The sequence below is a fragment of the Protomyctophum parallelum genome, assembly GCF_964188405.1.
Source record: "Protomyctophum parallelum genome assembly, chromosome: 15".
Taxonomy (NCBI): domain Eukaryota; kingdom Metazoa; phylum Chordata; class Actinopteri; order Myctophiformes; family Myctophidae; genus Protomyctophum; species Protomyctophum parallelum.
Window position 1 is genome coordinate 43,872,950 of NC_139710.1, and position 23,694 is coordinate 43,896,643.

The 23,694-nt window shown below is 43.1% G+C and overlaps 1 protein-coding gene across 1 annotated transcript in view; it reads left to right on the forward strand.

The window, feature by feature from the left end:
- The window catches only part of LOC310872060 (transmembrane protein 132C), a 198,609-nt gene that overhangs the window by 97,020 nt on the left and 77,895 nt on the right, over nt 1-23,694 (forward strand). Inside the window, exon 3 of the mRNA XM_083783755.1 lies at nt 811-954. Within this exon, the coding sequence (XP_083639881.1) occupies nt 811-954 (144 nt within the window). The remainder of the gene's footprint in view (nt 1-810; nt 955-23,694) is intronic.

A 23,694-nucleotide genomic window follows, 5' to 3' on the forward strand; every position in this document is an offset into this window, starting at 1 on the left:
CTTTTTGAGGTTGGGATCAAAAGTAATGTTGAAGGTAAACACATATTTCTCTTTACTGCATCACCATTCACCATTTCCTCAATCTTCTTCTTTTTTTATTTTCTTTTTTTTTTACCTCTGGAGGAAAGCTTGTTTAAATGTGTAAATAACAGGAGATCAGGCTTGGCCAGACCGTTTTATGGTAAGAACTGCAGGACAGCCATCAGCTTCCTGCTCAAAGGCCTGCCCCTTAGGAGAGCTATTCTACTGCTGACAGATTTTCATTGCAAATTGCAAATCTGTCTTGAGAGATTACCATTTCATTGACATGCATGCACAGTAACAAACTGAGGTCTGAAATAGAGCATCTGTCAGTTAACCAGAAATGTGCAATAAAGTGGCAGGTGTTTGAACCTAATTATTTTATTATTTGATTGATCACTATAATGCGCATGGATAAAACAGATGATGTTCCCCCGAAAAAAGAAAGCATATAGTGTGATAAAAAAAACAGCTGTGACTGTCTTCTGAAGAGGAAGCAAAGACGCTACTGTGCCATCTGGCACGTCTCTAGTAAGAGGGTACAAAGCCCTGTCTCATTGTCTTATCTGTCCCCAGCTGTCTTGGATGATCAGCTGGACGTATCGACTTACTGAATTAAATGTTTTCTTCTTTCAACACATGTGTGCATTAAATGGCACAGTGCTGGATTGCGAAAAGCTGATAGTTGGCGAAAAGTTAGATTTGAACCTCTCTCTCTCTCTGTCTCTCTCCCCCCCCCCCCCCCTCCCTCTCTCCCTCTCTCTCTCTCTCTGTCTCTCTCCTCGACAGGGTGAAGTTGAAAGAGGGGGTGACATTTCTCGGGGCTCGGCCCAGCAACCCCACCCAGTGGATGGTAAGCCAGGATGTCAGGAGTGAGGGCCACAGAGTGGTCACCCTCCACTGCCGCAGAAAGGAGGCGAGCTACGATCAGAGGTCAGCAAACCATCTATTCTAATCCCTTTGATTATTTCTGTACATCCTTTATTTGAGCACCTGCTATCAGTGTCTATGTAGTCTGTGCGGCACATACTCTGTCCCTGCTTTGTAACTAAAACAGGTGATGATACACTGTACACCTTTCTTCCTCAATGAAATAACACTCTGGCTGGAAACAATAATTATTGACAATATTGATCATCCTCAATCTCTCTCTCTCTTTTTTTTTTATCTCTCTCTCTCTCATTTAGCATGCATTTTCTCTGCCGGCAGATCCTTGAAGTAATTTTGATCATTTTCTATCTGAAGTCCCATCTTTAAACTAACCTGGCAGAGGGGGCAGTGATTGCCAGGATCTAAAGTAAAAGGTTGCCTTATTCATTTCGGCAACCTTTTAGTTTCTGTTTATTTGATGTCGTTTTTGTGTAATTTTGCGGATTAAAGGCGGATTTGGGGGGTCAAAGAGCTCTGCTTATTTTGGTCCTCAGCTATCATTCCACTTAATATACTGGAACAGAAAAGGATACTTAAGTGAGAGACTATTAAGTAATTTGAATCTGTTTTTTGAATTGGTGGATTGGTGGATCATAAAAGTTCACGGAGATTGCTACTGTATCACCAGGAGTTTTAAAAAGACATCCAGAGCGGTTGCTTTGGCTGTTACTGCTCAGATGGAACTTAAGTATGTAACTGTTAATTTGCTGTATTCAAATCGTGTATCCAGAGCCCACATGTGCATTACAGTACACTACCTATGCAATTCAGTCTACAGTGTATTCAGACTTTGGTTCTGACCCGCCATTAACATTTTGAGTCTGAAATATTTCCTCTTTCATATAGTATATTATTCTATTTATAGTGACTATTTATAGTGATAGGAATAGACTATGTGACAACCAGGTATAGTCTGGTGACCACCGGAGAGACGGGTGATGTAGACGGCACCCAGGAGCAGTATGGATTGGTGCCCCAGCCTGTGTCTTCCATGAGGAGGAAGCCCAAAAAGCCCTCAGGATTATAATCCACCACTCCTGAATGAGGTGCCTGGTGCTGGGAGACTGGTGCAACGCACAGGTCCTGGGCCTGGTGAGAGCAGGAGTGGACCTGGTGAGACGTAGGAGGGGCCCGGACAGGAGTCATCTCACAGAGCCTAGTCCTCCCAGTCCTGGCAGAGTAGTTCCGGAGCAACGGTGTGCCCTTGGTCTTGCCCTAATGGAACTGATCGAGGGTAGCTACTGCGACATAAGTCGGGACTTGATCACTCCGGCTGGGTCACCTGAGTGAGGGGTATGACCTTGGGATACGTCACTGACGATACTTATTCTTTAGTATAGACAATAATTACAGCAGCCCAAGTGGACTATAATCATAGTTTTTCCAGGGTTGTGATTTCTCAAGAATTGCTTAACCATAGTTCCTGTGGCTAAGGGTCATTATGTTTTTTTGTATGCCATACAACTGCATAGGGGCCACTTGGTACACAGCAGGCAGGCACTCCTTGGAGACATAGAGAGCACATTTACCTGTCAGTCATTTATATGAAGTACAGCCGTGACAGTGAGGCTGTTATCCTTTTCACCTTGTGAGTCTGTGTGTGGTGTTTACTTTATACTGTATGTCTGCAGGAAGACTTATCTTCGCAACCATGCAAGGTGCAGTCACACAACTTTACTGGTGTGTAGATCACGATGAAGGCCGAGTTTGAAGAAGGGTGTGGTCCGAGAAAGTGCACCATAAGTAGGCGGTAATCAGATACTGGCTAGCCAATACCTTTTAATTTCCATCAGTATTGCTAAAACATGCTAATAACATGCTTCCAGTATATTGAACTGTTTGACCAGTAAGTACCTCATCAGAACCACCCCCTTGATGGTTCTGATAGTTGAACCTTCACCAAGAGTGATGGTTCAGCAATCTGACTTAAAGGGGCTCCACCATGAATTTGACATTTCTCAAGATTTTTGGTGTTTTTAGGCTTCCTAAGTTTATTTTTAAAACAGTCAGACCTTCATTGAGAAATCTGTGATTTTCTGAGTGTGTCTGAATGGGCCCTCTCAGATTCTCTCCAAATATGACGTCAGATTCGGAGACCAATTTGAATAGTCTTTGCCTCCACCCACCCTTTAAGTCATTGGTATGCATGGATCGACCATGTTGTTTTTAGGCGCACCTGCGGTGTCTGCTGTTTTAGGCTGTTGAATAACTACAAGTTTCTAGACTCCATATTATCCCAACTAAGGACGAGGACATTATAACAAATGGATGGACTATATTTATGTGGGTCGACGAGACGTTCCGCTGACCAAAAAGAATGTGTATGTTTGTGCATATCACTTTTTGCCAGCTCGGGACAGGGGACACGGTAGTAAAGAAATATGGTGTGTTGACCTACAGGCTGTCAGGCACTATGGTTTCCACCAAGAACATCACTTATATAAAATGTAGGCAATACACTTACACTACAGGGACCTTGGTTGATTTGGCCATTTTTATAGCCGATGTAAGGTGGCTGGTGATAATAATAAAATAAGGAAATTGGCCGTGTCCCTCCCGAGCGGCATGTCGTTTTCACAGATCCACCAAAGGGACCCTGTAACATACAAGCCCTTTGTGGAGACATTATGAGCTCATTTTAATGCTCACAAATAGCAGCAGGAATAAAGTCAACCGAGCCGGCCGGGTCCATTTGGTTACAAACGTTAAGTTAAATTATTGAACACAGTCAACGTCAGAATCTAACTCCACACCGTGCTCAAGATCGACAGACAGCCAATTGGCTATTAGCGTGAAATATACACATTTATCATAACTCATATTACAGCGGACTGGGGAGTGGAAAACGGTAACCTTTGGTTCCTCGTTACAAAAATGTATCGGTTCTTCGGACTATATTTAACATAATTCCTGGCCTGCTATAAATAGTTTGTAATTATGTATTAATACTACTGAAATGCTTACACAGTTGATAACCAATTAATGTAACATTTCATTAGTCATTTACTCATCATCTGCCAGAGTTTCTGAACAGTCTGCAGTCTGCACACACTACCAGCGTTTTTACTAATCTTTCAAGACCCACAGAATATTTTGTTCTATGACTATATAAACACCAGCTATCTCAAAAGAAAGAGTGTCTCCTTGCATTGGAGACACTAGTTATTGGCAGTTGAATATAGTTACAGTACCAAACACTGTCTGGGAACAGAATGCAGAGACAAAAAATATCCTTCTACCCTAATGGAAAGGGGGTACACAAGCACATGGCCGTTTATCTGTTCACCTTCTCCTAGCAAACCACTCCGTTAGCACACATCTATGCACAAAATCCATGCACAAAAAATCTTGCACGCCACCCGAATCCATATGCACTACATCGCTTCCCCACAACTGCCATATTTACTGTACAAATATTACTTCTGTCAGACACTGTTATTGCGCAACATTTCGCTGTGATGCAAATTACATCACATGGTATGAAATGTTTGCAGCCTGCCTGTTCAGGGGGGGAGGAGGTGGGGGGGATAGAGTGTATCTCCACATGCGTTACGCCCCCCCTGTGACCCGTCACTGTCTGGTGGAAAGAAGATGGTGGCTTGACGGCCCGGGTATCGGAGGAGACCCGAGGCTTTCTTCACCCTCCCAATGACTTATCGTGGGGGTTAGCAGAGATGGAGCACTCGCAGAGAGGCTGGGGAATTGGGAATTGGCTTTACTAAATTGGGACTTGAAGGGGAGAAAATGTTTTTTCTTTTTCTTTTGTCTTGAAGGGGCATGTTTTGCGCAACAACATAGTATTTTCATTATGTCTGCCCTATGATCTCTGATATTTATTGCAATAAAAAGATTTTGAAAAGAAAGAAATGTTTGCAGCCTAAACAACAGCTGAGGCACTCTCTATCTAGCTAGCCTTCATCGGCCTTTACAAAGCATATTGTCCCAGGCAGATTAAGTCTTGCCCCTCTCAATTGTTAGAGGACTTCACAGCTGAAGTGGTGGCGAGCCAACCACATTCGTCTGGAACCAGGCTATAAACAACCAGGGCCCAGGGTATGCAAATATGGGGCAGGACATTGCAGAAATAAATCTAATACTAATGGAGGGACGAGACTAATATCCACACAGTGATATTAGTATCGCTACACAAGGCTACTCTATTGGTGCTGGGTATTCCATTATATTTTGAAAAAGCAAATAAATGTTTACAAAAAATGTATGGTAAACAAACTACATTAGTGCATACCTTGGAAACTTCTAAAAAGTATAATACAGAACAAGAGTTCCTGAAAGTAATGCATTACATAGTAACTGTAATCATATTAGCCAAATTATGTAAAATAAACATATTACATTTCTTTGTTGTTACATTGCTTTGTTAATCATGAACGTGATAGTAGGCCTACGTATGTAATGCACCCCCTACAGTATGTCAAAGTCACATATCACAGAGAAAGACAAGTGAAAGGCCTCTAGTCCATTGTCCCTCAAAAAACTAATTCAAATATATATATTTTTCAGTAATTTCATGAAGAAATACAAGAAAAATCAAATGAATTCCATAAATTAGGGGCGCGTTCGGAAATACAGCACTGGAGCGCACTCGCCTATTAGTTTGCTATTTCCGAACGCGCCCTAGAAAACAAAAGAGACATCAAATTTCTCTTTTGGGTCACAGGCTAAAAATGTTTGGGAATCACTGCTCTAGTCCAGTTTATTCCCTCTTTCATCTCTGTCTGTTATATTGGCAGGACAAACTTGATTATCCATGTTATTACCTACTGTACTGTGTGCTGACACCCATAATCCTGGACTTGTGATGTGTGTACTGCAAGGACAACTAGTTCACTGTTGGTCTTGCTTACAGTAGCTGCTCTTAAAAGAAATGATCCAGACTTGATTTGGCCATCATGATTTTATTGCCCACATTGTTATATTACAGATGTGGTTGAAATACATGTTTTGCCGCATATGTTCTAAAATACGTAAGTAAGTGAAATGGCTCCTCTCACTCACCTTTAAAACATGAACACCCACGGCACAGTGCAGCTGAGGTCAATGCTTATTTCATGAAAAGGATTTATTGAACTTGCACTAATGGCTTAATTAACTGTGATTTTTCTATGAGTCTCTTTTAATGAGAGAATGGCTGGTGCATAGCCTTCTCTGGGCTCCACACTAGAATTGAAAAGTGTGATAAAGGGATAACTCTAGATATTTATTAATGTGTTTGAAACCAGGAAACTTTAATCTCGCATCGATTCAATCGCTGACATTACTCAAATCTATCAACACTACCTCCCTAAATGTCTCAATGTGGAAAATCGTGCCCTTCCTTTTGACAAATTGAGCTTTTATAGTGATTTCTCTGACACGCCGTGACAGTATGTCAAAGAAATCAGTCTAAGCCCCTCCAGAAATGTGGAACTGTTAACGAAGCATAACGTTACACCTTGGTATTGGCTGAAGTGCACTCTGATAGATTGAAAAGTTCACTCTGCAGCCATTTTAAAAAAGCGAGCCCATTTAAAACAACAGCGGGCCTGCTTCCTCAGCATGTCATAACCCAGGCTTGAGTGGAGGTCTTAGTAAAAGTGCCATGTCTGGGTCTTGGTAGTTCATTAAGACTGTCTGCCGTCAGATGGATGTCCCCGGTGTGGCACCATACTGGCCCCTGCAGAGAGGACAGGCAATGGCTCAATTACAATCAGTGGTGGAAAGTAAGTACATTTCTCAAGTACCTTACTTGAGTACTATACAGTATGTTCAGGTACTTTCCCCTTTCTTTTTCTTTACGTGAGTATTTAACATTTTCATTACTATAGTACTTCTACTTCAATTTTAGTTACAAGTTATTTTGCGGATTTAGACTATTACAAAACATGCAATAACCAATTGAGCCCTATGTTATTGTATTGTGTACACACAAACACACACACACACACACACACACACACACACACACACACACACACACACACACACACACACACACACACACACACACACACACAGGTGGACAAGATCACAGTACACAGGCGAGCTTATGCCATTTTTTTATTTCCGACATTTCGATTTAAAAAGACTTATCATCGGCCGGTTCTACTAAAATATTCTTTAATGTGCTTGAAACCAGGAAACTTTAATCTCTCATCGACTCAATCGCTGACATTACTAAACTCTATCAACACTATACCTCCCTGTCTCAATGTGGAAAATCGTGCCCTTCCTTTGACAAATTGAGCTTTTATAGTGACGCTGTGACAGTATGTCAAAGAAATCAGTCATTTTTTTCCCCGACATTTCGATTAAAAAAGCCTCATCATCGGCCGGTTCTCAGATTGTGTAAATTTAATCTGGTGAAGCTTTGGGGCGAGGAGGGTGGAGTCATTAAATGGAAAGCTTTGGGGCAAGGAGGGTGGAGTCATTAAATGGAAAGCTTTGGGGCAAGGAGGGTGGAGTCATTCAATGGAAAGCTTTGGGGCAAGGAGGGTGGAGTCATTCAATGGAAAGCTTTGGGGCAAGGAGGGTGGAGTCATTCAATGGAATGCTTTGGGGCAAGGAGGGTGGAGTCATGAAATGGAAAGCTTTGGGGCAAGGAGGGTGGAGTCATTCAATGGAAAGCTTTGGGGCAAGGAGGGTGGAGTCATTCAATGGAAAGCTTTGGGGCAAGGAGGGTGGAGTCATTCAATGGAAAGCTTTGGGGCAAGGAGGGTGGAGTCATTCAATGGAAAGCTTTGGGGCAAGGAGGGTGGAGTCATTCAATGGAATGCTTTGGGGCAAGGAGGGTGGAGTCATTCAATGGAAAGCTTTGGGGCAAGGAGGGTGGAGTCATTCAATGGAAAGCTTTGGGGCAAGGAGGGTGGAGTCATTCAATGGAATGCTTTGGGGCAAGGAGGGTGGAGTCATTCAATGGAAAGCTTTGGGGCAAGGAGGGTGGAGTCATTCAATGGAAAGCTTTGGGGCAAGGAGGGTGGAGTCATTCAATGGAAAGCTTTGGGGCAAGGAGGGTGGAGTCATTCAATGGAATGCTTAGGGGCGAGGAGGGTGGAGTCATTAAATGGAAAGCTTTGAGAATTGGAAACAAGCACAGGTTCCCACTCACACTACACTTATGAAAGATGTTATGCACTACTTGCAATTGGAAAAGATAAAGTTTGAATTGAGAGGGAGTGAAGATAGATTTTACCAGACATGGCAACCCTTCATTGACCATTTCAATAGGTGCACGCTAACCCCTCCTACACAATAGATAACATATTAGAAAATTGGAAAAAAAAGAAAAAAAAGGAACTGAGTATTTTTTCTTTATTTTATTTTTTCTCATTTAAAAAGAAATGTCTGTAATTCAGTTAATTTACAACAACGTGTTGGGAAAGTTTGAGAGCAAGAGTGTCTGTCCTGTTGTCTTTGTTTTGTTTGTCTGTTTTTTCGTGTTTTTTCGTGTTTATCACATTTATATATATTTTTTATTATGTATTGTATGTGGAATTTACATTACCTGTCATTATCTTTCATTTTATATACTGTAACTGAATAACTCATTATCATTGTCAAGGATATTCTAAAGTTGTCATATACAAAAAATGCCTAATAAACAGTATTAAAAAAAAAAAAAAAGGAAAGCTTTGGGGCGAGGAGGGTGGAGTCATTAAATGGAAAGCTTTGGGGCGAGGAGGGTGGAGTCATTAAATGGAAAGTGCATTTGTGTCATGTTTAAATATCCATGACATTTCCACTAAAACTACTGTAGCTGCCTTGTGGATCTGCAATCAGGGAGAAGTCAAAACAGCCTAAAGGAAAGGAGTTTTTTCCTCATGATAATAACAAGTTTTAATGCTTTTTTCAATGATATTTATACCAATACTGATTTATTGCTCGAGTAGGTTAATTGATTACTCAAGTTCAAGTTATTTCTTTTAACATATTAGTATTTCAACGAATAACACAAAATAATTCTAATAGACTTTTTACAATTGACCAAATTGATTAGTCTAGTATTATACATCATTGTACAATGGTGGCGTAAAGGAAAACCTCTAAGTGTCTGTACTACATTAATAACCGGGAAAGCATCTGTGTCACACAGAAAGGCCCTTTCGCCAACCCCACCTAGGCTATGGACGCTGAGGACGCAGAGGAGAGAACACACACCCTTGAGAACTTACGTAATTGAGGATAAAAAGTGAGGACAGAAATTGTGAATGGCCAAAATCAAGACCCGTCAGTGGTTGTAACATTTGTTGGTTGGACAAAAATCCCTTCTCTCCATCCACTAAATAACATATTAATACTATGCCCAGGTTTCCGTTTCCGACAAAAGTGAGAACGGAAAAGTGAGGACGCAAATTGTGATTGACAATGAGACAATGAGACAATGAGATGATGTATGATGATAACAGCGCCCCTCATTTCACACAGGTGTGATTATTTTGGTGTATACACCATTGAGTCTGACACTGCACGCTTAAATGCTGTATAATCTTCTATAAATCAGGGCAGAAATAATGGAATGGCCCCAATTACATTAAGAGCAAAGAGGAACGTTAACTGGACAATGTTAAAGATAACTGAATCAGCACTACTCCCAATGGCCTCCAGTTACTGTAAACAACACTTTCAAGGGAGCTTCATTAAGAGTTTATTCCAACATAGAATTATATCGTGTCATTTTCCCTGCTTGTTTCACCAATATATACTGTACATGATCAATGCTCCTGCATGACAGCCCAGATAGTGATTTCTCTATACTGCTGTCTTTTTGTCAGGACGGGAGCACGAATGTCTCTCCATTTATTAAATTGACAGTTATTAGGGTGTATAATTTCAACATAATGGCAAGGAGCATGGCTGTGACTGCCATTTTTTGTTCTGAGGATTCAGGCCGGGATATGGCGTGGTAGTCTTTCTCGGGCGCCTACTGTAGTAGCTGATTACTGCAATCTGTCCAGATTACATGTGCGTAAACATGCTGCTCCATTCTTCCATTGCCAATGGAAACAATATGGGGCAGTAATGTCCCAATGTGACTCATTGTACCCATTCTCTGTGCACCGATCAGGGGGTAATAACACTCATCAGAGCAGAGATCAAGTGATGGCTGGAGGCTCAGACATCAAGGTAACTTGTGTCAAAGTCAAAGAAACTATTCAAGGCACACGTCATTTTGAAAAGGCTTTATGTGTGACACATGGATCCTATTGGGTTGTATAATAGTTGATATTCGGCCAAATCAAAGTGTAGGGCAGGCTTTCATCAGAATTAATTTGTGGCTGGGTTGGCTGGGTTGCATCATGCAACCCAGACTGATTGAGGGTTGCATGCGGCAGAGCGGGTTCATGTGTTTAGGATTTATATAAATGTTTCTTAGTGAATATCCTCTTCGAAGTTAATCCTGCAGGATTAGAAAAAAAGTATTCCAGTGTTGGTGCATGCCATTACTACTTTTATTTTGGTTAGATAAACTCTAAACGGTTACCTGATTAAAATGTAGGTCACATACTGCAAACACATTTCCCCCCTGTCCCAAAACCTTCTTTTCAGTCTATCATCAATGTCATGGTTCATTCCAAAGGAATGGTGAGCATTTTGTCAGTCTGTTTTCTATTTCATGCTTTGTTTAAAGCATGTTTAGAGGACATGTAGTCAACAACAAACTATTTAAAGGTATCTTCAGTGATTTCTATGCCATCATATCACATTGCATTGTCGGTTTCTTGCAAATCAAATGTTTTCTTAAACGTACTTTAGTTTCGTTTTAGATACAGTATGTGACTAATCAATGTAGCAAGTACAGATGATGGATTTCTTTTGAGGGGCGTTAGTAAACACAAACATTGAGATGATGTATGATTATACAAGTTGATCACACAGGTGTGATCTTTGAGGTGCGCTAGCCCCTCCTATGTCCAGCTTTTACTGTGTGTCCACAAACTTCGTCCTAACACAAACATGAAATTCCCATTGACAATGACAATGGACAATTTTACGTCATAGTGTAAACACAAACATTGCGTAACACATACATTGATGACGAAGGTGAGGACGCAAATTGTGATTGGCTGGAATGAGATGATGTATGATGATAAGAGTACCCCTCACTTCACATGTGTGTGATATTTTTTTCTTTTAGACTGATTATAGTTACTTCATTTACATATGAGCCTTACTACTTTCTATTTCTATGCATTTGATATTTAATCAGATGCCTGAAGAAGGTCTTTGACCGAAACGTTGCCTATAAATAAAGTTCGTCATTGAATTTAGGCTGAATGCCTAAATTCTAAATTGAAGTAGTCACATACTTTCCCCAAACTTTGGGCAATTTTAATACAGTGTTATTTTTTTATTATTATTATAGTCTCATTTCAAGTGTAATCAGATTACTGCAATCTTCTCCTTGCTAATGTGCACGTTGGTATAGATCCTCGTATAGAGGATTTACCTGACAACAATACTGCTGGGACAGGACAGCCAAACTCCTGCCTGTCTCAAGATTCCACCAATGGATGGGAGCTGTGGTTTTGTTTGGAAGATTATACAGCATGAAAAAGAAAGGGCCACAAACAAACACAGCATGGTTCATGTACTGTAAGCCTGCATGGATTTAATTCTCATGCATTCTGCCTATAACTTAGTATAAACAGATGTAGCCTATGCCTATAAATACTTTTCTTACCAGGAAATTGTCAGAAAATACAAACACAATTTCCTTTAAGCGGGTCCTGCAGCGAGAAGGAGATTGTTGTTTGGGAGATGGACTGACTGAAATGAGTAAGCGTTAGCTGCAGGTACTACTCAGCTTGGGGGAAACAAAGGCGGCTGAGATGTAAACACGTATTTGTCTGGAGGCAGACTGACAGACATGCATTGTCTCTCATCCAGTTGCTGCTTTGTTGTATGTATTGATTGAATGTGTCATTACGCATTGTCTTCTGTGCTTTCAAGTTCACAGTTCCCTTTATGTTCCCTCACCTGCTTCTGCTTGCACGTCAGTAGTGTATTGTTGCCGAGTATTATGAATAATAGCCCCCCCCCCCCCCCCACACACACACGCACACGCACACACACACACACCTGTCTTCCATTTTCACTATTATACTTTTACTTAAAACTGCCACGCAGGACTTTGTATTCTTAAATTATAGAGGGAAAAAAAGGTTGGCCTTCATTTGATTCCAATTAACCCCAATTCAGCCTGGCCTTGGAGATGATTGGCTTTTGGTACTGTAGCCTATTTAATTTAAAGAGCTGTCTGGTCGCGGTCGGGCTCTAACATTGTCTCATTTCTCTAACCTGGCTACGGTGGGACATTTAAATGAACCCATTAAGAAAGGGCCCGGGAGGCTCTGAGAGAGGGTGTTGAGACACAACACTGTTAGGGAAAATACAAGTTGGGCAAATGTGCAAAGAGGAAAAGTCATTTTCTCCTGCTGGGAGTTGGGACATGGAAGCACTCAGCACATGGGACACAAAAGCGGGCGGCTTTCTCCACAGTCAAAGGCTTGCAGAATCAATCAGCTTGAAGGGAAACAGAATAGAGTAACGGGTAGGGAGTGATTTTCAATGAAAGGGCGCAGAGGGGAGTCACAGCTTCTAGTCTATTATACGGTACAGAGACAAGCCAGGTTTGGGAATCCTCTGTACTTTAGTCCTATCTCCAACCAGTTAACTGCAAACTAAGGTGATATCCTAGTAGGCCCAGACCTCCCTGCTTTGGATCCACGAGTACATCTCTTGGTCTGGTTTTGAATCCTATCAGAACTGTGTCTGCTTTCCCTCTATTCTTCTGTGGGTGTGCTTGTAAAATGCTATGAGAATCTGGAATCTTCTCTGATATTTTAGAGCACTCTGGTGTTGATGTCATACGACAGAGTTACAGTGTGGGAGTCCCTGGAGGGTCCTGGGGGGTCCCCGGAACATCCAGACCCCCAGGAATGCACCCAGGGGGCCGAGCTGGTTCCGGCGAGCCGCCCTGCGTCCGAAACAGTTGAGAAATGACAGAGTTACCGTGTGGGGGTCCCCAGGGGTTCCCTGTACTGTACTGTACTGTCCCACCCAAAATCATCATGTGTGAATACTCCCCACTGATAGGTAATACCCCCCCCCCCCCCCCCCCCCCCAGAGAGGATGTATAGGGCATTAGTGCTACTCCTCCTCCCAGCCAACACTCCCCACTGACAGGTAGTTACCAGGGGGGCAGTCAGCCAGATATTTCGTGAAGCCTCATTTGAAATCGGTAGTTCATATAATGGCCTGTTGTGGCGCTGGACTGGACCCAAAAACCCCCATAGCTCCATAGAGGCCCATGTATTTTGGCCCAACTTCACCTAGACTGTATTACCTTAATAAACATGGTCATGAATACTTTCTTCTTCCAGTCACTAGTTTAAAGTCTCATTTCTAATGTCATAATATTCTTTTTGGAAAATTATGGTCCCATTAATTAAAAAAATGACCATAAAGAAAAAAAACATCGCGTATGTTCTGAGGGGCGTGGCTACCGTTACAGTCTATGATCGGGATTCCCCTCCCACTCGAGTCAAAATAAAAACCAACGGAGAAGAAGGGGGGAAGTCCCGCCTCGTTGTCTGGGCAGCCAATGGCCAGCTGGTCCAAAACGGAGCCAGCCAATGGCCAGCTGGTACCAAACGGATCTAGAAAGATGGCGACTTACAGTGCAGGAATAACAGGCTTCATTTTACGTCCATGTTAGACCCGGCGAACGCTTTGTCCATACTTTTTACAGTCTATGGTAGTTACCCACCCTTTTGTGGGCATGTGAGCTCAAACCCACAATTCAACATTTTGGTTTTAAGATGTTGATGTTAATTTTGTATTCATCCTTAGGACCCCAAATCACACCTTGGAAAGCATGAGTGTCTATTTCAAACAAAGTGTTTTTTTGACTTTTTGATATTTTGACAGCAGGAATTGCCTGTCATAATTTGACCCCCAGTATTAGGATGTATTAGGATGTTGATATTCATTCATCAGATAGGACGTATAGTCCTACAACAACAACGGGAGCAAGACCAAAGGGACCAACAACAGTAGTGCAGGTCCCCCCAAGAAGGGACCTATCGCAAGAAGACTTTCCCCACCTGGCCGCACCAATACAGAAGAGCCCGCCACAGAGGCAAACACGAAGTCAATCTAAGAGTGGTTAGATCAGGCTTCCTTCAGATACATGGCAAATGCACTCATTCCTTGCACTGTGCTTGCACAGTGCACTGAAGCCCTTCAGTCCCCCCCCCCCCCCCAGAGAGGACATATAGGGTCCTACTCCTCCCAGCCAAGGGAGCGGGCACCAACCAGTCTATGCAGAGGGAGATTGGCTGATCATCCCATAACAATGATTTAATTGGCTGAGCAAAGTACATACTGAAGATAAAAGTAGTAGTCGGAATGACATTTGATTGGCTGAGCACGGAATGTGATGTATGATGTTGTATGATGATAAGAGCGCCCCTCACATCACACGATGTACACACATGCTGTACAACTAATTATACGGTAATATATTTGTCAGCTCTGTTAGTAAGATGTTAGACAGGTGTGTATGACGGGCCTAACGCTCCATATTTGAGCATAAACCCACAGACATCGTTGGCTAATAGGTGGGTGGTCGGTGGGCAGATGGACGGACAACTGATTTCAGACACAAATAGAAGCCGGTGCCCCACACTTTGCACATGTGACGGGCCTGCCACGGCCAATGTCAAATTGTACATTACTCAAGTACTCTACTTGTCAAGACATTTTAATAAATTGGCCCGTTAATCAAGGGCCCCTGGTCACTGGCACCAATGGCCCGGTCCATGATCTGTCCGAGGCAGAAAGGTGATCTAAAATACACCAGATCATTTACAGATGTTTAATCTGGGAGTCTATGGTTAATCCTGGAGATTTGCTGATCTTAAATTTGGATCCAAATAATATGACTTCCGTTTTCACAAGATTCAGAGAGTTTGTTATTGGAAAGCCATTTGTTTAATTCCATACTTTCCAACAGCTGTTTTATCTTTATGTGACATGAGACCTGCAGTGGCATTAGCATAAGAAAACATCTGAATGAATGATAGACTTTATTTGCCATTTGCACAAATTAATGCATAGGAACTCTTGAAGCTCAGCTCCCAGGGTCAGCATTGTATAATAATATGCAATAGCTTTTTCAGCTGTGTGACCATGAGAATCAACTGACTAATTTAAAGGTTACTGTACATTTCTCCAGAGGCTAACATTAAAACAAGTAGTAGGAATCAGTAATTGCTTTTAGTGTGTGTGTGTGTGTGTGTGTGTGTGTGTGTGTGTGTGTGTGTGTGTGTGTGTGTGTGTGTGTGTGTGTGCGTGTGCGTGCGTTCACTTCACAATGCACATTTTTTGTGGTTCTCCTGGACATAGAGGGTAACATGAACATGCATGTGGCACGCTACTGTCAGTGGGAAGTGGGTGACTACTGTGTCAAGGGACCCAGGTAAACAGCTCAGACTGCCACTGGGGCCCATTGAGCTCCACACTGCCTGAAGTCAAATTGTATATTTTTGAGTGGTGCAACCAATCCATTACGGAGCTATGTTTGTCCCTGGGTCGGTCTGTCTGTCTGTCCGAGCACGAAACTAGCTTGGTTGGTTATCCCCACCACGTCTCGCTGTTGTGCAGCCTAACACACACACACACACACACACACACACACACACACACACACACACACACACACACCCTCTACATGGACTGGTTGGTGCCCGCTCCCTCTGTATGGACTGGTTGGTGCCTGCTCCCTCTGTATGGACTGGTTGGTGCCCGCTCCCTCTGTATGGACTGGTTGGTGCCCCTCCCTCTGTATGGACTGGTTGGTGCCCCTCCCTCTGTATGGACTGGTTGGTGCCTGCTCCCTCTGTATGGACTGGTTGGTGCCCGCTCCCTCTGTATGGACTGGTTGGTGCCCCTCCCTCTGTATGGACTGGTTGGTGCCTGCTCCCTCTGTATGGACTGGTTGGTGCCCGCTCCCTCTGTATGGACTGGTTGGTGCCTGCTCCCTCTGTATGGACTGGTTGGTGCCCGCTCCCTCTGTATGGACTGGTTGGTGCCCGCTCCCTCTGTATGGACTGGTTGGTGCCTGCTCCCTCTGTATGGACTGGTTGGTGCCTGCTCCCTCTGTATGGACTGGTTGGTGCCCCTCCCTCTGTATGGACTGGTTGGTGCCCGCTCCCTCTGTATGGACTGGTTGGTGCCCCTCCCTCTGTATGGACTGGTTGGTGCCTGCTCCCTCTACATGGACTGGTTGGTGCCCCTCCCTCTGTATGGACTGGTTGGTGCCCGCTCCCTCTGTATGGACTGGTTGGTGCCTGCTCCCTCTGTATGGACTGGTTGGTGCCCCTCCCTCTGTATGGACTGGTTGGTGCCCGCTCCCTCTGTATGGACTGGTTGGTGCCCGCTCCCTCTGTATGGACTGGTTGGTGCCCGCTCCCTCTACATGGACTGGTTGGTGCCCGCTCCCTCTGTATGGACTGGTTGGTGCCTGCTCCCTCTGTATGGACTGGTTGGTGCCCGCTCCCTCTGTATGGACTGGTTGGTGCCCGCTCCCTCTGTATGGACTGGTTGGTGCCTGCTCCCTCTGTATGGACTGGTTGGTGCCCGCTCCCTCTGTATGGACTGGTTGGTGCCCGCTCCCTCTGTATGGACTGGTTGGTGCCCCTCCCTCTGTATGGACTGGTTGGTGCCCGCTCCCTCTGTATGGACTGGTTGGTGCCCCTCCCTCTGTATGGACTGGTTGGTGCCCGCTCCCTCTGTATGGACTGGTTGGTGCCCGCTCCCTCTGCAGTTGTTGGTTTGGTGCCTCACCGATTATGGTCCCCCGGAACGCAGCGCCATCAGTCAGGCGCCATAGACTGTAAAAAAAACGGACTTAACGGAATTATTGATCTATTGGTCTTCATTTTCAAGACTGCATGCTTGCCACCCGAGTCAGGCCTGCTTAACGACCCTGGCTGTCCTTGATGGACCTATAGGGACCACTGCAATAACTAACTTTTCAGAACTTCTAATGTAGCCTCTATTTCTCTAAAGCCACAGCCAGTAAGCAGTGTCGGTTTGCTTTGTTGAATATGTAAATATATGCCATTAAACTTCTCTTTCTTTAATTAGTCTTCAGATTTTATGAGTGACTGCTTCCAATTATGGATCAATGTCTCATTTCTGCATATGGGCCCCTGTGGAAGCAGTTTCTCCTCTACCAAGTAGACTGCTCGCACCACACAGATCAATGAGGAATTATGCTGCTCTGTGTGTGTGTGTGTGTGTGTGTGTGTGTGTGTGTATACATACATACATACATACATACATACCCTATTTTGGACTAATTTTAAATATATGAAGGTATTGCGGGCAGGGATTTTTACAAAAAAGCCTCCCCTTTTAAAATACATACACACATACATACCTACATACATACATTTCAGAAGTTTTAGCAGTTTTTAAGGACCCACTTTTAGGCCAGTGCACCAGAGCAAACTCTTGCCTTTTTTTAAACCCTACCCATTTTAACCAAATACATACATACATACATACATACATACATGCAGGTCCATCTCAATGAATTAGAATATTTTGTAATACAACCATCAACACAACCATCTATTATGATATTTTACAGTAATGTGTGAGCTTTATGTTGATGCTGATCTTCCTTTTCCAGCAGCATGCGTTGAGACTCTGGACATGACAAAACAGTGATGATTTAGGCCATGTTATCTGCTAGCTATGGTGTTGATCCAATGACAGTGAAAAGTTAACAATGGTTTCAACACAGCCATCTTTTTAGAGTACATTGTGCTTCATTATGTTGACAAGCTTCATGGAGATGCTAATTTTCCTTCCCAGCTCGATTTGGCACGATCTGCCCACAGAGCCAAAACTACTAGTAGTTGGTGTACTGACCATGGTATTACTGTGCTTAACTGACCAGCTAACTGGCCTGACCGGAACCCCACAGAGAATCTAGGTTGTATTGTCAAGAGGAAGGTGTGAGACATAGAACTGAAGAATACAAACTAATTTACGGCTGTTATCAAAGCAAACCTGGGCTTCCATAACACCTCAACAGTGCCACAGGCTGAACACCTCCATGCCACGCCCCATTGATGAAATAATTTGTTCAAAAGTAGCCCAGACCAAGTATTAACTGCATACTGTATATTCATTATTAGGGGTCAAGCCCGAAGGGGCGAAGATTGTTTTCGTACAGATTCCGCCATTTTTCTTAGTTTTGGCAGTTTTGTGCTGTCGTTTTCCACGAAATTAAGCAATATGGTAGAGGGCCGTGGGAATCGCTCAAGAACTGAAGCTCTGACTTTTAGATCTCCCAATGAATTAATTATACTAGAGCGGTGCCCGTTAGAGCCTCTACAGCGGTGCCCATTGGGCACTGGCCTACCATTGGGCACTGGCCTACTTGGAACGATGCAAGTTGGAAGAGGCCTTTTTGTGGTGGATCTGGACAACCGTGGTTCCGACCGACTCGACACCGGGCACTGCACTCCCTGTGGTGTGGAACGCGTGTGTCAAATTTGAAGTTGGTGGGGCGAAAAGTTCTCGAGTTATGTGGATTACAACTGTAAGTAGACACACTGCACACAGACAGAGACTTGGTGCATTTATAGATAGATGATCTGCCCTATCCACGATCATCTATCCACTCTTGATGTCAAAAAAGCGACATCAAAGGTTTTCGTAACCTGGTTAACCACTCCCTTGAAATCGCATTTCATTCATTTGTGTGGAGTCTGGAGTACAGAAATTCCCTGTCGTTAGCCAAGTCTATGGAATTAAATATTTGTTTAGGGTAGTAAATGACAACATAAGACGTCATCAGGGTGACATACATACTGCCCTCGCTGCGCCCCTCACTTCACACAAGTGCGTGTGTGTGTGCGTTTGTGCGTGAGAGAGGGAGAGAGAGAGAGAGAGACGTGCATGTGCTATTGCTCCACCAGTAATTTAGCTCAGACCTCATTAACTGCCATATAAGAGGAAGGCTAAATTCTGCTTAATACTTAAATGCACTCCTGACTTTCAGAGGGAGAGCTATGCAGCTGTGTGTTGGAGAGGAGGTGCTGACGTGGTGCTCACTACGCTGCAAAGTGCCACTCAAATGAAAATTACCATTATACCCATAGCCGTAGCTCATACTGCTGGTGTTTTGTGTATGCAGAATCGTGATGTGTACTGATCCCATTAAAGGGACTCTGGTGCAACTCAAAAAAGTGCATCCATTTGGCAGTGAGATCATTAATCTTAAACGTGTTTGTTGTCACTGTGTGTGCATAATGCATAGTAGTATAAAAAATATATAAAGACTGCATTAGATATAAATAGATTGTGGCTGTGCTATGGAGACAAGACACTGTTTTGCTGGATTGGTGAACTGCTGGTAATGTCATTGCATCCAAAGGTTTATAATCATGCAGTAAAAACATGCAGTAGTCCTGGTCTCTAAACTGCCTCCCCCTGGCCAGCCGGGGCGCCTGATGGAGGGGAAAGGAACTGGTTGGAATAACGTGTTCCTTAGACGTGCAATGTCGGGCAGAGGAAACTCCCCCCTGTCAGATGAAAAGAAGCGGCTTGGACTCCTCATGTATAGAAGGACAGGATGAGGAGATATAAACAGGATGATGAGATATGTCGTTGCTGTGTAATTGTCGAGAGTAATGTCTGCGCACAATATTGAACAGTCAAAACTATTTGTATCAATACGCCTGTATCAACAGAATAATTATGTCATAAGTATATATGGATTTGGTCTTGAAACGGGCCTCCAGAATCCTAAGGCCCGACAGTACCTACTGTACTAAAATAAAAACTTTAAGGAAGCCATTTTTCATGTACCTTCATATAATTGGTCCTCACTAACGTACATTATAAGATGGTGCCATTTCCATCTATACTTGGCTGCTCTGTGTATCAGAGCCTCAGAGGTAGGTTGTAGACAGTTCAGAAACTTGCCTATACAATGAGATCATTGGTAGGGATTCTAAGCTAATGGAAAATATGGTTTGCAGAAAAAAATCTGAAAACACAGCTGACCCTGTTTTGTTGATAGCATGACAGGAAATGGCAACATTGCTTTGTAGTCTGGAGGGGTGGAACAGGGACCTTTAAAAAAAAAGATGACACAGACACCCACATTTGCTTCCTCATTTGTTTGTTAATTCAACATGGATAATAAATTACAGGCTTTGCCGACCTCGTCTATGCTAGCAGCTGTGGTGCAGTTAAATTAAAGCAACTAGGAGCAAGTGCCCTTGGCATATTTTGACCCTTTCCTACTTTAAATGGCCCCCACCACTGGCTGGAACTGTACCCCATGACACCGCCGGCCCTCCTCCCAGCTGTCCCCATCACCTTTCAGTGTAATCTGGGTTTTGGGTGGGTGGCTCATCATCGCTGTTGTGGTGTAAACGCATGAAGTCTGTATACACTACTGTAGCTGCAAGTCTGTAGTGTAGATGGGCATGGTTTGTCAATAAACTCATCCATGTTGGAATGAACCCCACACACCATTCCAAGTTGCCATCTGTCTCTCCTGATCAGAGCAGGTTTCCCCTCAACATTTATAAAGTATGTTATTTATAACATTATCATATTCCGTAATTATAACATAACTAAATGTTTTTATAACATGTGAAGGCCACATATTTTGTGGAAACCAGCTCGACGACCAGTGATTAAATTATGATGTGTGTCTTCATTAATTACATTTGGCAGGAGACCAGAGAAAATGATTGTTTTTGCATATGTACACACCGAGTAAACATTAATCTCAGTGACCTCTGATTCGCGCAAATGAGTCACTAGCGCTGACATTCCTACATAATGTATGTGTACGAGTATGACGTTGAGTGTGTGCACAGTACACACACATACACTGTGACACACACACATGCTGAAACACGTTGAAATAATTACCTGTTTCTGTAGCACGCGTATCTCAGAAAATGAAAGTATGCTGAAGGAATACTTATGCCTTATTTAACAGTGTTTGGAAGTACTGTCCAAACTCCATCTTGTTTGTACTTCAGAAAAGCTCTTATGCACACCTGACAATGCATGTACAGTAATACAAATTAAGTACCGCATGAACATTCCTGTTTAGTCAGTTATTTATTAATAATAAATCCATGTTGAATTAACCACAGGTAGTCAAAACATGGTTGTCTGTGTCGTTGTTCTAAAAAGGTCTTGGTTCCGCCCCTTCAGACTACAAAGCAATGCTGTCATGTTCAAAATGTTTTGTGTGTGTTGTGACAAAATACTATGCACAAGCACTGTTTCAAGGATGTTGTCAAATGGCTGTCAAATATCAAACGTGAAATAGCATAGGACGTTTTTTTCGGATCCCAAAATTATAATGTATTCGGCCCGGACCCCCATCTGAAAATATTTTGTGCCAGGGACCACCCATATAAGATTTGTGTTAAAAATGTTTAAAAAAGATTCAACATTTTTCAATTATTTGAAAATAGCAGATCTATAAGCTCACACCACGTCGCACCGCAAAGCTCTGTGAGATTGTAGATTGCTATTTTCAAAAGCTGTTAAACTGATTTTGAAGCTTAACACATTTTGCTGGGGATCCTGTGGAACCCCCTCAAGGACCTGTGGAATCAGGCTTTGTTGTATTGACGGAGAATACTTCTGACAATGTGCTAAAACTAAGGGCCGATTCATACTCCTATTTTAGAGCCGAATAAAAGTCGGTTCGGCTCTGTAGAGCCTACAATGTGACGTCATTTGAGGTTCGGGGGGGCGGGTACCGTCTTAAAGTCGGCTCCTCGGTGCTACAAATGCCATACAAAACTATTTTGGGGATGAATGGGAGAAATTGTCAAGGTTCTGGGTACTGTAGTGTACATACAGTACAGTAAACGACTGTAAGTGACTGTGACCTATGCTAATAAGAAAAAATAAAACATACAGCATTAGACAGTATTTGGTGTGAACATGGGCTTGATTAGCAGATCTACCAGCTCAAAAGTGGTGCATTGTGACATATCTTGTAGATCTTTTTTAGATATTTTTTTCTTTTGTAGATCTTTTTTAAATTATTTTCTTTTGCTACTATAGTTATACACTACAGATATACACTACATGCCCATGCAATGTTGACTGTACTTTTAAAAGGTCTTGTGTGAATCCAGACACTTTAACAGTACATGCCCTCCATCTCGTCCTCTGTATTATTTTTCATAAGATGCTGGTGCAGGTCTCTGTTGGCAAATTACACACCTGGCTGCGTTGCTGCCTTGTTTGCCAATGACCTAATTGGGGAAAAACATGCTGGAAAAAAGTGTAACCATATGTTCCTATCGTTTCCTTTACCAGTAATTCTCACCCTGTAGGCCATGAGGATATTGCAAGTGGGCCCCCAAATAACTGGCAAAAGAAACAACATTTTCAATGATAAAATAACATTGATATTTTACAAAATAATTATGGTAATAAAGTATACTACATTAGTTCCACTGATCAAAGCGTGAACCCAGTCGATTGCTTGATCATTAAGAACATGTATGCTCTGACAATGCCAGCGGTCCACCCATTTGACCACTTAACACAGCAACTGAGTGGTCAGATGTGTGGGCCTTGATTACTTTCGAGTTTTTCAAGTGGGCCCTGATCCAGGAAAGGTTGAGAACCACTGCCCATTAGCATGCCTATCTCAGGGAACCGCAGAATGTATGAGAAAGTTGTGAACTATATCATCACCCCATCGCGCCCCATCCCCGCCCCCCCTTGCAGTCTACAGGGGGCTAAAGACGAGGTTGTGATAGAGTGCCATTGATCTGACACCCCGGGCCCCCTCCGGTCAATGGTCCTTGTGTGCTCCCCAGGTCCCGTTGCCATGCCAACTGCGGCAGAGCTGCAAGGAGCCATTTGTGTTGTTGATCTTTGAGCAGGACAGTCTCTCCCAGTGTCACTGCTTGCTGCAGGTGCACGGAACGCTCTCCCCGTCACACCATATTACTCATAGATCACCGGGAGGGCTGGGCTGGGCTGGGCTGGAGGACGGGCCCATCTTATTCTGCACAAACATCAACAACAGTTGGGAGCACTGCCCCAGGTCTCAGTGTCTGCTGCCCCCTAGTGTATGGACAGGTTATACATTCCAAATATCGCTTCTGGTCATCCCTGGTGGGACATCCTGGAGTTGAGATGCTTTTGATGTGAAGAAGATGGAGTGTTGCAATTGGCGAAATGGCCAATTTAGTATATTGCAGTATATTATCTGAATAGATATCACATGTGACGGATAGTGGGTCTTATAGGGGAAGCAGTACTGAATCAGATGAGGTCCGAGGTCACGATTGATGATGGCTACAGTATCATTAATATGGATCCATTACACCATCGAGTCCACTTCAGCTGATGGACTCTAAAGGCACTGCGTACTTGAAAAGCATTTAGTTCAAATTAAATAATTGTTGGCAAGGATCACTTCATTGATTCAAAGATGAGATTTTGTCGTCTGGGAAGTTAAATGTTTTTATTTTAGATGTATTTATTTATTTAGCTTTACTGTAGGTCGAAATGCAGACTGTACCCATTATGTACAGTAAAGGCTGTGTGACCAAAATAACGATGGCATAATCCCATCGTGACAGGCTTTGAAATTGTTCCCCTTCTCTCCTTACATTCTCTAGCACTGTATCTCATACAAAATGAACGTTTAGCTAACCCAAT